General features: G+C 48.3%; 1 protein-coding gene across 1 annotated transcript in view; it reads left to right on the top strand.

Moving 5' to 3' along the window:
* The first annotated feature begins 1,468 nt into the window (after nt 1–1,468).
* Nucleotides 1,469–13,806, top strand: part of prex2 (phosphatidylinositol-3,4,5-trisphosphate-dependent Rac exchange factor 2) — a 53,189-nt gene continuing 40,851 nt past the window's right edge. Inside the window, exons 1-4 of the mRNA XM_029148498.3 lie at nt 1,469–1,954; nt 11,163–11,234; nt 12,189–12,311; nt 13,253–13,357. Of these exons, the coding sequence (XP_029004331.1) occupies nt 1,802–1,954; nt 11,163–11,234; nt 12,189–12,311; nt 13,253–13,357 (453 nt within the window). The 5' untranslated portion in view covers nt 1,469–1,801. The remainder of the gene's footprint in view (nt 1,955–11,162; nt 11,235–12,188; nt 12,312–13,252; nt 13,358–13,806) is intronic.

The following is a 13,806-nucleotide window of genomic DNA, read 5'->3' as shown; positions in this document are numbered from 1 at the left end:
GCTTGAGGCTGAGGAAGGGCGTTCCTTGGCAAATACGTGGAGACATTAGCCAGAGTGACTAAAACCTTGATATTTGACACACTCAGCTTCCTCAGCTTGAAGAGAAAGAAGTGGAGGAAAGTTGGTTTTGGCTCCCGCACTAAAAGGCGATGCCTCCTATCAGGGTCAATGATTATCGCCGCTTCTGTTTGATGTTGAGCGCAATAATCAGAAAGAGTGACTCAAATCAGCCTGACGATCCTTTTCCAGTGGGAGGAGCGGAAACCTTCCTCGCAGCCACAAATAATATAAGTTACGGCTAATAAAATCTGAGGGTTTGGAGCCGTACCTGAAATGGAATGGTTGAAATAAAACCAGCAGCATTCTCAGCTTTTTTTCGTACAGGGACCACATTTTAGTCCATTTAGTGTTGGTCTGGGAGCCAGATGATCAAAAACAGTCAAGAAATAGACTTAATATTAAGTTTAAGCCTGAGCCCCTGGTCCTGGTTCAGCCAAAGCCCCCTGATTCATATGAGTACAACACAATACTGCTCTCTGGTGGAAGCGAAGAAACTGTACAGCAGGTGCCTTCATCAGCCAGAGGTAAATTACCAGCCTGCAGTACTGCATTTAACCACCAGGGTTTACTCCATGTCAAGATTTACTCACAGGGCCTGTCCTGATCTTACCTCTCAAAAGTGATCCTAACCTGTAAGAGCTCCTGGTCCTGATAAACTGGGGCATTCATCAGTAGGGGTCTGTGCTCCAGTACGCTCCACAAAAAATCATATGAATATAAGTGTAGGATTTTATTTCAGAAAGTTAACTGAATCCTGACTTTGTGAGATGTTAACGCGCTCAACTGTCCATGTTGAAATGACTACAAATCTTAAAATCATAATCTGTTTAAGAGGGTTTAATTTAGAGTAATCTGGTTCAGGTTGGAAATTATAAATAAATTTATCAATAAATTATAAATAAATATACAAAGCAACGATCAGGATAAACAAAGCAACTTAATGAAACATTGCTGCTCTGTCTACCGTCTTTCATGCTGTTTGTGGAAATAATAAATCAGAGTTATAATATATGTGGGCAATTCATTGATTTGAGTGAAATCTGTTTGGTTAGGAGGCGAAAAGAATCTAAGTGCCGTCTAGGAGCGAGGAATTTCAAGTTAACGAGATCTAACGATAATAATCCGATAACTCCAACGATGGTTCCTTCAAATTAAGAGAATGGCTGCCAAACACGGGCAGAGTAGTGGAGTAATTTAGACATTTTACACGAAACAAGTGCATTTTTGCAATTCCCCCGTTATTCATAGTTCAAATTGTTTCATGAATAAAGATGCGACGCATTCTGCAACTCGGTGTTTTCCTAAACCTCGCGGCGGTGATTTTATTTTGACACCTGCAGCGCCCGCGAGCGCAGGAACGTGCGGCGCGCTTTGCGTGCGCCTTGACGCCGGTCCCGTGCGCCAGCGGCTGTGGAGAGGCAGGATTAGGATGAAGATCTCAGGAAGGAGTCACATGGACCCAACTTTTTAACTCTGTCCACTGGTTGTGCTCTCACGCTGTGTGGGAAAGTGTCTGGCGCTGTTGTGTAACTTCCATCTCAGCGTCTGTTTTGTTTTAGCTCATTCGTTTTATTACTCGCCTCACTTTTTCTTGCGCTATCATTCAGGATTTCGGCGACTTTGTTGTTTTTAACCGTTCGTGCTCCGTTGAGACCTTTGGCTCCTGCTGCAAACCTCACACCATCACCGCTGACCTCCGGCTGATGATGCTGCTTGATTCACTGAAGGAAACAAAGTTTGCATGCATTTACTCGCAATGACCGACGACAGCAGAACTGAACACAGAGCGGAAAGCGGGAAGGACGTGGAGAAACAGCTCCGCTTGCGGGTGTGCGTCCTCAACGAACTTCTCAAGACTGAACGGGACTACATCGGCACGCTCGAGTTCCTGTCGGTGAGTTTGACGCTCGATCGTCGCGCGAGTTCACGTTTTCCCACGAGTGAAGCGGAGCAGCAGCAGCAAACGCAGCCGCCTGTTTAGTATGCGCGGCGCGTGCAGCTACAGGGCGAACAACCGGCGCGCGCTGCGGTCTGACTGATGTGAGCAGGATGTCAAACACTATGGAGACGTTAACGTTTCAGGTGGCAAGTGTGGAATTGTAGGAGCAGCCGCAGAGGTGCGGGACTCGGATATGATACGTGATCTGTTAAGGACGGTGCATGTGGAAGAAAAGCCTAACACCGAAGTCCTCACCTCCAGGAGCTGTCTCATATTTAAATCAGAAATAAGTTAAAAGCTCCTAACCGATCGTTAATGAGCTCATGGTTTAACGGCATCCACTGGATTTTCTCAGCATCTTCAGCTTCTCAGCGCGATGGGAACATTGTAAGGGAAGTCAGGTCAAGGGGTCACTGTGTTATGTGTTATTAAAAAAAAGTTATTCCCCAGACCACATGCATGAATGTGCACACCCTGACCCCCCCACCGCCCCTCCCCTCCCTCCCACTGCCCAGATGTTTCCAATGGACCACAAAGGAACCAAAGGGGGGGACGCGGAGCTTTTTCTGGCATTTCTTGGAAGTGGAATCAGTGCAGCAGTGAAGGAGGCGATTACATGAAGGGTGGTGTCCTCTGTCCTGATGGGGAGTGGGGGGGGGGGGTCTGGGGGAGGTCGGTGGATGCAGCCATTCCCTTTTATCTCCCCTCAATGTTTGCACTGGGATTTATCTCAGAAGTGGCTGATCCTTAGGAAGCAGGAATGTGATGGAAGGATCGGATTGAGAGAAGGGCAACTTGTTTGGTAGCTTAGCTGCGTGCTGGTGATCATACGGGGGCACGAGGGCCGTGCCTGCTGTCTTATCATTGGGACGGTCCTCACGGAAGATGCTCAGGATGATCAAAGACCGCCCCGCTGGTCAGGGGGGGGGGGTCACATTAAAGCCTCTCACACACAGACACATTCTTTGTCTACCCACCCAAGTTCCAGTGTGTCTAGAGGTCAGCGGGAACGACACGCACCCCTTCCTGTGCAGCCCCCTGGTGGGTTAATCCTGGAGAGTCCGGCTACCAGCAGGCACGCGGGTAGACTGGATGCTGCTGGAGGGGTGAAAGGGAGAAGCAGATACTGCCAGGAGGGCAGGGGGTGAGGGGCGGTGGCCTGGGCTCGGTGCCTGCTTTTGTAAACCATATTTCCTGGAGGAGGAATTCCTCGGAGGTTGGGAAATGCTGGGGAACAATGAGGCTTTGGGCAGCAGCTGATGTTGAATTGTACAGCAGAGATTGTTGCTGCTGATCCGTGGGACCCAAACACACATACTTTACTATTAAGGTAGTGGAAAACAACACAGAGTGCGAGGATGATTACCCCAATTTGTCCCTGGGCAGACTGGGCCTATTGTTTGGCTTTACCTACGCTCGTGTGGGAAAATATGCAGATTGCATCTTGGAAGCATCAGCAGTTTCTTTCGCCGAAAGCGTCTCCCTCCACACACGCAGGAGTGTAGCAGTGATAGGGAGGCTCACAGGAAGCTGGTCACTATCTCAGGCTGAGCTCAGACTGGAGATAGTCAGCAGCGGTGGACGCCAGTGCTTATCTTGGAGTGTGTGTGACAAGAAAAAGCACTAGTTCTGAGTGGGAGCATCGAACTATCAAAAGTTTATTTTACAAAAGCAGCACATCATTGTCCTCAATCTCTCTCTCTCGTTCTCTCTCTCCCTCTCTCTCTCTCCCTCTCTCTCTCACTCTCGCTCGCTCGTTGAGATTTGAGCAGCGCTAACATGGAACTGAAATGAGGGGGTCTAATGGTGACTGGACACCAGGTTCTGCTGATTACAGTCTGACCTGTGTTCTTTCTTTAAAAACAAACATAATTCCAAGCGACTCCACACGTCTGCGCGGCCGCGTCGGCCCACGCTGCTCCTCGCTGCCTCCGGCGTCTCACCCGCGGGCAGTTCGGAGAGAAGCCATTGATGCGAGACTTAATGTCCTCCAGGCGGACGGCTGATGACCCTGCGGGTCGCGACCTTTTGTTCCTACTCCTTTCCTGTCTGCCTGTTTGTTCTGCGGATCTGCTCGACCGTCCTGTTCGTGCCGTCGTCCAGCTCTTTTGATGCATCTTGATTTGATAAAGGGAACACACGAACTCGAGCAAAAGCCTCCTTCCTGCTCCAGCACATGTTAATGCGAGGACACTGAGTTACTATGTGATGAAGTCCCTTGGACACTGAGAGATGGTTCAGACAAAATTCATATCTGTACAAGTCATATAAGACAGGGCTCATTAAGCATCACCCTACTGGTAAGTTGGGAGTTGCTTGTTGCAGAGAGCCGCAGATTCGTGCACATCTGGAAGATCAAACTGGAGGCGATCAGTCTCTCCTCTCTGAGGTTGCAGCCATTTGGTCCTCGAGTGTGTCCCCGGTGTCAGGGATCTGCTCTTGCATTTTAATTCCTAATTCAGACAACAGCTCCTGAAAAACACCAATAAATGAGTATTTTTTTTATTTTCTGCTACGCTGTTTGTAGGAGAAAGTACACACACAGAAAACCCTCCTCAGGTGCTTTGCTCTGCTTGTGTTGTTTTTGTGTGTGTGCTTGTCTCAACCTTTTATTAGTTTAAAAAGAACACACACACATTTAGATTTTCCTGCAGTCTAGTCCATGACTTCATCTGTTTGGTTCCAGCCCTGCACACCTTCCTTCTCTCAGTGCTGAGGGCCTCCAGCAGGTCCCTACGCTGGAGAGAGAGAGAGAGAGAGAGAGAGAGAGAGAGAGAGAGAGAGACAGAGAAAGAGAGCGAGAGAGCTCTTTAGCTTTTGTCCCAAAGTCCATTTTTCAAGCAGCATTTCCTTCCTTCCTGGCCCTCCCCATCTTTACATTGAGCGGCATGTTTCCTGCTTCACTGCACACACACACACACACACACACACACACACACACACACACACACACACACACACACACACACACACACACACACACACACTCTTACAATTCCCCATCTGCTTCCACAGGTCCAGTGAAAGTGCCACGAATGCCTATTTGGCAGCATTGAGCTTTATAGTTGATGGGCAGAAGTGAGTCCTTTTACTGAATCGGTTGTGTTTTCAGCCAGTGAGGCAGAGGGTGGTTCTGTCCCAGCGTCCATTTGGCCGCAACCAGCTGCCTGATGCAGAGGACTGGCAGGGCAGAGGCAGACACTTATCAGGGTGCAGCTGTCGGTCCTGTATGTCCAAGTGTTTCAGGTTCCACTTCACTCCAGATGATTTAATTAAGCACATAATGGGATTAGTTACAGAAGCTCAGAGTTTCTCATTCTTAGACATCGGGCGTCTCTCTGTTTCCTTTTGACTTTTCATCTGGTGCTGCTGGGCCTTTTTGATGGAACCATAGCACTTTCTTTCTATCTTACACTGATGCTTGTGTGAAGTCACCTTGATTTTGCGCATACTGTAAATGAAAACCAGACCACGACACAATTTATTGTCCTTTTGGCACGTTTAGAGGAAAAGCTTCCACTCTAAAGTACGAACTTCTCACTGTTAGCTGTGTTTGCTCTAAACTGGATGTCAGACGGGAATAAATCAACAACCTCCTTGCACATCGTTGCTACAGAACAAACCATAAACTCCTCTATCCCCTGATCGCTAATGCATCATACGTGATGATAGATGGCTGTTGTTTGGTCACCAGGTGGTTTCAGTAGAAGTAAAGTAGAGTCTGGACCAAAACAGTAAAACTTTGGGCTGTAAAATGAGTATAATAAGGTCTCTGTGGATTCACCATCACAAGTCTGTGTCTCCATATCAGGAGGCATGATGGGAGGTGTAGTCTGTATGAATGAGCTTGACTCTGTCCAGTACTGTGAAGCTGCACATTCAGTTCTGCCTCCAGTCACGAGCCGTCAGCCTGACACAGCAATGACTGAGCTTCCTGTTTGGAACACAGACAGTTTTGCTCAGTCACGTTACGGATCAATACCGGATGCGGAAGGTGGAACCGCCAGCCAGCGGGTCGGTAGCGGTTCGCTTGGCGACGCGGGGAAACCGGAGGAGTGCGGCAGACCTGGCCTCTAAAGGCTAATTCTCATTTACTGCAGGGAAGCGTCGCTGCTTAATATCCAATTTCACAAGCGAGGAGATCCGAATGCGCCGAAGATGCCTCCGTTTACGGAGCCGCGGTGGGTGAAATTGAACAGGCCCCGCAGCCCGTCGGGTTTTCAGTTAGACTGACACGGCCGCGAACAGCGATTTGTGCTCATTTTGCGTCAGACACGTGAGGAGCCAGATAGAGACGTTGGTACGTATTCATTAGACGCTTTGCTCCACTCCAGCTTTCAAAGAATAGCCTTGGGGCCAGGGTCAGCGGGAGGACCAGAATAATCTCAAAGTGGGGCAATTTAACGTTACTCTTTAAACAATAAATAGTCAGTTCTTGGGGCTGCATCAAAGGAAGTTGTTGGTCCCCTGTATATTCCCTGAAGCAATTAACTGTTTGCGAGTTGAACTATCTCTTACTGTCTTGAGCGAAGCGTCTTCATCTCCCTGACTCCTGTCATGTCCCTGAGCTCGTGCAGACTGGCTGAATTTCCTGACGTCTGCAGCCACTTGTGTTCACCAGAAGGTCCAGTGGAACGGATCCTCGCTAGTTATTTTTTCTGGCCATTAATTAAAAGCAGAGAACCTGCGCTGAGCTGCGCAGATGCGCCTCAGCCACTCCCCAGATAGACATATTACCATTCCCCTCTTTATTTATAGCGGAGGTTTCCTGTATACATTCCCAGCGGAGGGAGACGAGATTGAGGGAACTGGCCAGAGCTCCAGTGAAATGGAAACACTGGGACCAGGACCTGTTGAGGCTTCGACCGTAGGAGAAAACCGGGACAATGAGGCTTTTCTCCGTGTTCGGATGTTCCCCGGTGTGAACTCGGCATCACAGACCGGCTCTGTCTCTGGTGTCTTGTCAGTAATTCTGAGGGGATGCTCCGCTGTGTCTTGCCCAGAGGAGTTCAGCGTGTGCGTTCTGGAGCTTCAACCCTGTGATGTTGACTTCCAGTTCCTCTGGGCAGGAAGCGTGATAACGGAGCGGTTTCCTCTCCACCGGGCTTCCGTGTTAAGAAGGCCCACCAAGGCTGCCCTCCTCCTCCCCCTCCACCCCCCATGTGCTTCCTCTGCATCCCTCTTTATTTCTTTGTTGCTCCTTCGATCCCTGTGGTTCCCCGGGTTTCGCCTGAAGGCGCCGAGCTGCTGGTCTTATTGCAGAGCTTTGCTGTTTGGAAACACACACACACACATACAGTGTACAGCCCAGAAGACCGTGTACAGTATGTTAATGAGCGGGTCTTCACGGTCTAGTGCTTAGTTTGTCATGTGGAAGCTGTTTATTGAGTTGGGACTGTGACCTTTTGTTGTCAACAGATGGTGGATTTGTACCTTTAATTACCTGCACATATTAATTTCTACATAATACAGAGTTGGGTTTTTCTCTGTTGCTTCAAACCCGTGCTGTCATGTTACTACTTCCAACGTTCGCGGCAGCAGCTGGAGAGAGAGTCATTCAGCTGAACCAGTGGACCCACAGAGGCCTGAAGTGGCTGCTTTGCATGTAATACATCAAATGAAAGCCGTGTTTCTGTGCTGTCCTCCAGTGGTTTTAGCCTAATTGCACAAACAGACGCTGAATTGAAGCTTTGTGCCAGTTTCAGACTAATTCCCGCAGCATTGGAGCAGCCTCACGGTGTATTTTCGAGGGTTTGTATCTGATCCCGTCTCGCCTCCTGTTTTCCCATCGCAGGATATTTTGCTGGGTTCGTGGCTGGATAACCACATGTTTTGTCAGCTTCCCATTTCCATTCCCTTCTCCACTTGTCTCGCATTGTCTTTCGGCCTTTTACTGACTTATTTTAAAGCGCAAGAATGTCCATCATTGTCCTCTTTGTTATATCATTGCTAGTTTACTTTTTTTAGTTTACTTTTTGTTTGAGGAAACAAGTGGCCTCTGTTTTTGCCAAACCCGTCTGTTCATCTGCTTCATTGACACAGTGATAAACACATGGGGGGGGGGGGGTAGCGGTCTGGCTTTCCGCCGATTGTATCGCTCCAATCTGCTGGAGACGACGTTGCGTAACCTCCATTCACAAAGTGTCCCGCGCCGGTTCGGTGCGACACACACACACTCCGTTGCCATGGCAACGGGCCTCCAGCCTCTCTGGCTCTGTGTGAGAAAGGCCAGAGGATGGACAGCATAATTTCAGCTGCCCTCCTCCTAAAATGCTGATTCAGCGAGTATGCAGCAGCCGTCGGCTGTTAGACCAGACTCTCGCCCCGACTCTGCGCACTCACAGTAAGTGTCACGGCGTGGTGTATAATTTTGCCATCAAGCCTCGTAACTCAACCTGATTCCAGTTTTAGCTTGACGTTTTTTGAGTGTTTTTGCATCAGGCTGTACAGCTGTGATTTCCACTACTCCCTTGCACTACTTTTTTTTTGGTTAGCCCACAGCGTGTGAGCCTGTGTTGATTAATGACAGGTAGGGCCACATGCAGTGATTGGACCAATCTATTCATAACACCCATCTGCTCTGTGGAATAATGAAAACTATAATGGGATTTTAATGTGTGGCCCCCTCCAGCCATCAGTCTGACAATCAGGGTGATTATCCCCAGGCCTCAGGGAGCAACTTGAAGCCTCAGCGTTTGTCCTTGTTTGTGCACGATCACAGGTAGACGCTTGTACTGTACAGCGCTGTTTGTCCAGTAAACAATAGCCCCCTTTTTTAAAGACCTCCTCACAGGAAGTTCCAAGTGCCGGCCAGACGTCGTGAATCACCATCAGCTCCTGTTGAGCCCTGAGATGCGTCGGAGTCAGCTCGTGATTCATTTACCCAGACGCCTCAGGGAACAGAACGCATCCCTTCACGCCAGCTGTCATTCTGGTGAAGGGCCGCCCTGCTCAGGTCGCCCCTTCATCACAGGGGCTGATGAAGAAATCATACAACTGTGGACGTTTGCATCCGAAAAGGAGTTTCAGAGCACGTGCTTTTCATTTCTGAGAGTCGGTGTGGCTGATGTCTCGCAGCACATACACAGGCTAATTAGGTGTTTTACACTTATAGGAAGTGTCTCCTGTTCATTATTATTTTAGTGTGTCACTTGAAGTGATGCAGTCTGTAATGAGCCCCTGTTTGAAGTCGTACATCAGCGATCGGGAGCTCCCTCTCTTACTGTATCCTCCCCGTCAGGCTTCGGCGAGGGCCTGTTGAAGTCAGCGCCGTGTTTGTACATATTAGACTTGCTAATCAGATGCTAATGTGCGTGCGTGTGAGTGGCAGAGTTGCGAGGGAAGGCAGCTACAGAATGGTAATCAGCGTGGAGTTGGCCCACAACAAAGGAGCTGATTATCTGAGCCCCCTTTCCTTCCAACCCGAGCTCCGCTGCAGCCGCGCGGCACCTTTTTAAAGTGCCGCTTGACGCTGATGCAGTGTGATTAAGACGACTTCGGTAATTCATCATTTTAACTTGTTTTTCTTTTAGCTCCGCTGCGTTACCACTGATTAAGTTTCACCACCTTTCCATCTGTTCACAGTTAATCAAATGAGACGTCTCGGCGGCTCACTTCAGATCTCGGAGGCGTGGGGCGGCTCCCGGCCCGTCCCTTCGTTAAACCGAGCCGCCCGCGTGCTTTGCGGTTATATTGTGTTTGCTCGCTGGGGTCAGGCCCCCTGCTGTGCGGCTACGCGGGGCAACAGATGGCATTACGGGCCTCAGCGGGGCAGTAAAGGGATGCCGGCGCTCGGGGTCAACTGCAAATACAGATGTAGCCGCGTTTCAGCGCGTCGCGTCGCCCCGTGAGCGTTTGGGGAGCTGCGGTCGACGGCTGTTGTCGCGCTACACCAGCAGTTTGTGTGCTTTTCCACGTCAGCACGTTTTTGCCTATTACGCCGTCTGTCGTGTGGCGTTGGTTTTATTTGAGGATCAGCGGGAGCCGTGACAGGCTATTGATTAAGTACAGAATGGAGTTTTGACAGCCCCACTGAATTGTGGGAACTCTATGGTTAAAATTGTGTTGTGATGGACACAGTTGGAGTCAGACGGATTTTTAGGCAAACATTTTTCCCTCGCTTCCCTTTCATTTGGTTAATCTACCTTCACTGTCATGAATCGTACGATGTTTTCGCAGACAGGTTATAATAAAAACCAAGTTCTGTGCGTGCTTTGTTTTACCTTTCAATTTTTTACTTACTTTCATCTTGATTGAGTTATTGCCTCTAACGTGATTTGGGGGATGGAAAAAAATGGGAAAGTGTGACATGGGAAATGAAAACACACGTTGAGACAAAACCAAGGACGCTTGTTCTCGTTCTTATTTGACAGCGTTGTGAACACTGGGGGCTTTGGTGTTGTTGTTTGACGAAGCTTAACATTCAGAGCTGCGTTCTCATTAACTTTTATATTTTTATAAAAGTTTAGATTTTTAAGTCTTGCTCTGGATTTCATCACATCTCCCCTGGAGTGAAGTTCCTAACAGACGTCAGTCAAATCAGAGAGCGATGCCACTAATTTGTTTTCCCCAGAGCTCGCTACTAACACTTGATTCCTGCCCGTTACTCTGTTAACCGTATTCTAAGCATTAACGCACAAACATAAGGATTCTTGTCTGGTAGCTGGTGATGGACGTCTCCTTTAAAGCCTCTCTATCAGGCGGTTCGCAAAATGATTAATGCCTCTTTAGGCACAGTTTAAGAATGCATTCAGAGCTCACCTCTCTTAATTTGACATTCTCACAAAGTGCCCTGAAGCATTAAATGGGCGGCTGAGGGCCTGTGGAGTGAGGCAGCCTGGGAACGAGCATCTCTTGAGAGATAAGGAGCCAGCACTTTCAGCCCATTTTCTCAAAACTCACATCTCCAGACTCCCAACATCCCCTCTCTGGTGCCAAACACACGTTATTTTTAACATCCAGTAGAAAAGCGGTGTTTTGCCAGGTGACCACCATTATAGTTAACATTTTCCTTTAGCAGCTGTCACAGCTGCTCACAAAGCCGCAAAAGTCGTCTTCTGTTTCTGGCCGCGTGAGAGTACGAGCAGTCCTTTCCCATAATGCATTTCAGTCCCGGGGCCTGTTGGAGCGCTAACCGCTGCCTTTCCTCTCTGCTCTCTTCCAGGTGTTCCTACATCGTCTCAACCAGTATGCAGCGACCAAAATCGACAAGAACGTCACGGAGGAAACGGTTAAGGTGAGGCTGATGTGATGTTAATCTATTAACTTGTAGGAAGTTGTAGGAAACCTAAATAAAGTGTGTGTCTTATTTTGTGGCCTTTCAACTTAAAATAGCCAAGCTCTGAATGGAGACAGAATGAGTGGGCGATGCAGGAAGCAGCTGTAAATATAATCTATATATAAATGATTCCAGCTGGAGGACAGGGTCTGCTGCTCTCTCTCAGCGGGGGTGCATCTATTTCAGTGAGTTTTGCTTGCTGCCGAAGGTAAACACGCATCCAGTGGATGTTTGCTGCACGTCCCATGTTTTGGAATACGTCTGCACGAGCCGTGTTTTGTTTAGGAACACGCTGTACAGAGGCCAGTTTAGATAACAGGGGTCATTGGTCGGCGACGGGCTGTGACGTCGCCGAGACGGCATACGACATCCAGCCTTTCAGATTATAAGAGCACTGACGGAGTTCTGTGGGTATGGTCATAATTAAAGACTTCTGCTTCTCATGGATTTATTTTATAACTAGCTTACGCATTTCTCCATCCGGCATCATCGGTGTCATGAAAGGAGACAGATGTCAGCACCACATGAAGACACAGTATACAATCTGTTACTGTTTATGGCAGCTGTTCTTCTTCTTTTACTTCTCTTTCTTCTTCTTCTTCTTCTTCTCCTTCATCTTCTTCTTCTTCTACTTCTCTTTCTTCTTCTTCTCCATCGTTTTCTACTGTCTTCTTCTTCTTCTCTTTTACCTTCTTCATGTGTGCCCTATAATGTTTGAAATCCATATAAGAGAAATATTTCACGGCGACATTCCAACAAAAAACCTCAATCATGACTCTGGAGCTGTTAATCACTAAGATGATCCATTTGGGACGATCCTAAATGTGACAGCGTATTTACAGTAAAGCACAAAACCACGAGGCCTGGTTGTAAGCGAGACAGTTCAGTGTGTGTGTGTTTTTGAACTCCTAGGTTTTATTCTCCAACATCGAGGAGATTCTGGCACTGCACAAAGACTTCCTGTCCATGGTGGAGGAGCTGCTGCAGCCGGACCCTCACGCTCACCACGAAGTCGGCCGCTGCTTCTTGCACTTCGTAAGCACAGCTTTGCTGCCTTTATGCGACATTTCCTGTCCCGAGCTCTTTTAGCTCTTGCATAAACACCTGCTACGGTAATAATACTCCTTCCTTCCTCCATTAAAGTCTGTAAACGTAGTTAAATCTCTCCTATTTTACGAGCTGCACTCATCTATCGCGCCGCGGCGAGCGTGCACGTGTGTGGTTTGCCTGATAGGGCTTTGATAAACAGCCCTCTCCAGTTATAGATGGAGCTTTTTTTGAAGCGGGGCCTTGAGGCACACTGGCATGTAATAGGTCTCCAGTCTAATAAATCTTACTCTCCTTCTGAGGGGCCAGCAGCATTGAGCCGCGGTTGATACAGGTGAATCAGAGATGATTTAGATGCAGCGTGAGGTTTACGATATGACAACGTTGACAAAAGTACGGAGCACAGCTAAAAAAACCCATGACTCACCTCCGCACAGTAGTTCAGTCATGAGGGACGGTACGTCTCCAGAGATAACGCAGCACAAACGTCTCTGGCTCCTCTTATTCGGCACTTTCCTTCTTTGCGGTGATTTGTTAATGCTCTAAAAATCTAATCTAAAAAGGTTTATCTCAGGATCCTGTCCTAAGTAAAAGCTGAGCCAGCTGGACAGTGGACCTGTGTGACTCAGGCCTGCAGACCTCCTCCTCCCCTTTGGACAGCAGCAAAACCCGTTCCCAAAGGCAAACAAATACTTTTCAGGGTTGTTCAAAAAGTGGTGCCTTAGTCAGACGCTTCTTAGGCTCTTCTATTCATATACGTAATATCTCTAACATATTTCTTATGAAGAGTGGAGAATAATACTACCCACTATGAATTCTAGGCTTCTTTAATGACTGCTTTCTTTTTCTTCTTTGTCTCCTTACGCTCTCGTCTGATATTAGTTCCTTTTGCACCTTGTTCATACTTTGTCTCTCTCTGGCTCCTGCAGAGGAGCCGTTTCCAGATCTATGATGAATACTGTGGGAACCACGAAAAGGCCCAGAGGCTGCTGCTGGAGCTGAATAAGATCAGGAGCGTCCGAACGTGTTTACTGGTGAGAAGGGCTCCAGATGCAGACGCGCTAGCTTTGATTTGCTTACGACTGCCCCACGCTCTGATGCACTCGCTCTCACGTGGACCGTGTGAAGCCACGTACTCCACGTCCAGCTGAGGTGACTCTGAGCGATGTGTGGGAGGACTCTGTCTTCCTGTGCCCGAAACTTTCACCTCCACAGGGGAGCATCGTGATGCTAGAACAAAAGATGATTACACACCCACGAGCGAGCGAGCAAGCGCGTGTGTGTGTGTGTGTGTGTGTGTGTGTGTGTGTGTGTGTGTGTGTGTGTGTGTGTGTGTGTGTGTGTGTGTGTGTGTGTGTGTGTGTGTGTGTGTGTGTGTCACCTTCCTCACAGTTTGCTGTATACAGTCATTTTTCTCACTTTTTTCCTCAGGCTTTGACAGATTAACAGACACACTTGTGTCATTACACCCCATCGCTCCTTA

Source organism: Betta splendens, chromosome 4 (assembly GCF_900634795.4).
Source record: "Betta splendens chromosome 4, fBetSpl5.4, whole genome shotgun sequence".
In the NCBI taxonomy this organism is placed as follows: Eukaryota; Metazoa; Chordata; class Actinopteri; order Anabantiformes; family Osphronemidae; genus Betta; species Betta splendens.
This window is presented reverse-complemented; position numbering and strand designations above follow the sequence as displayed.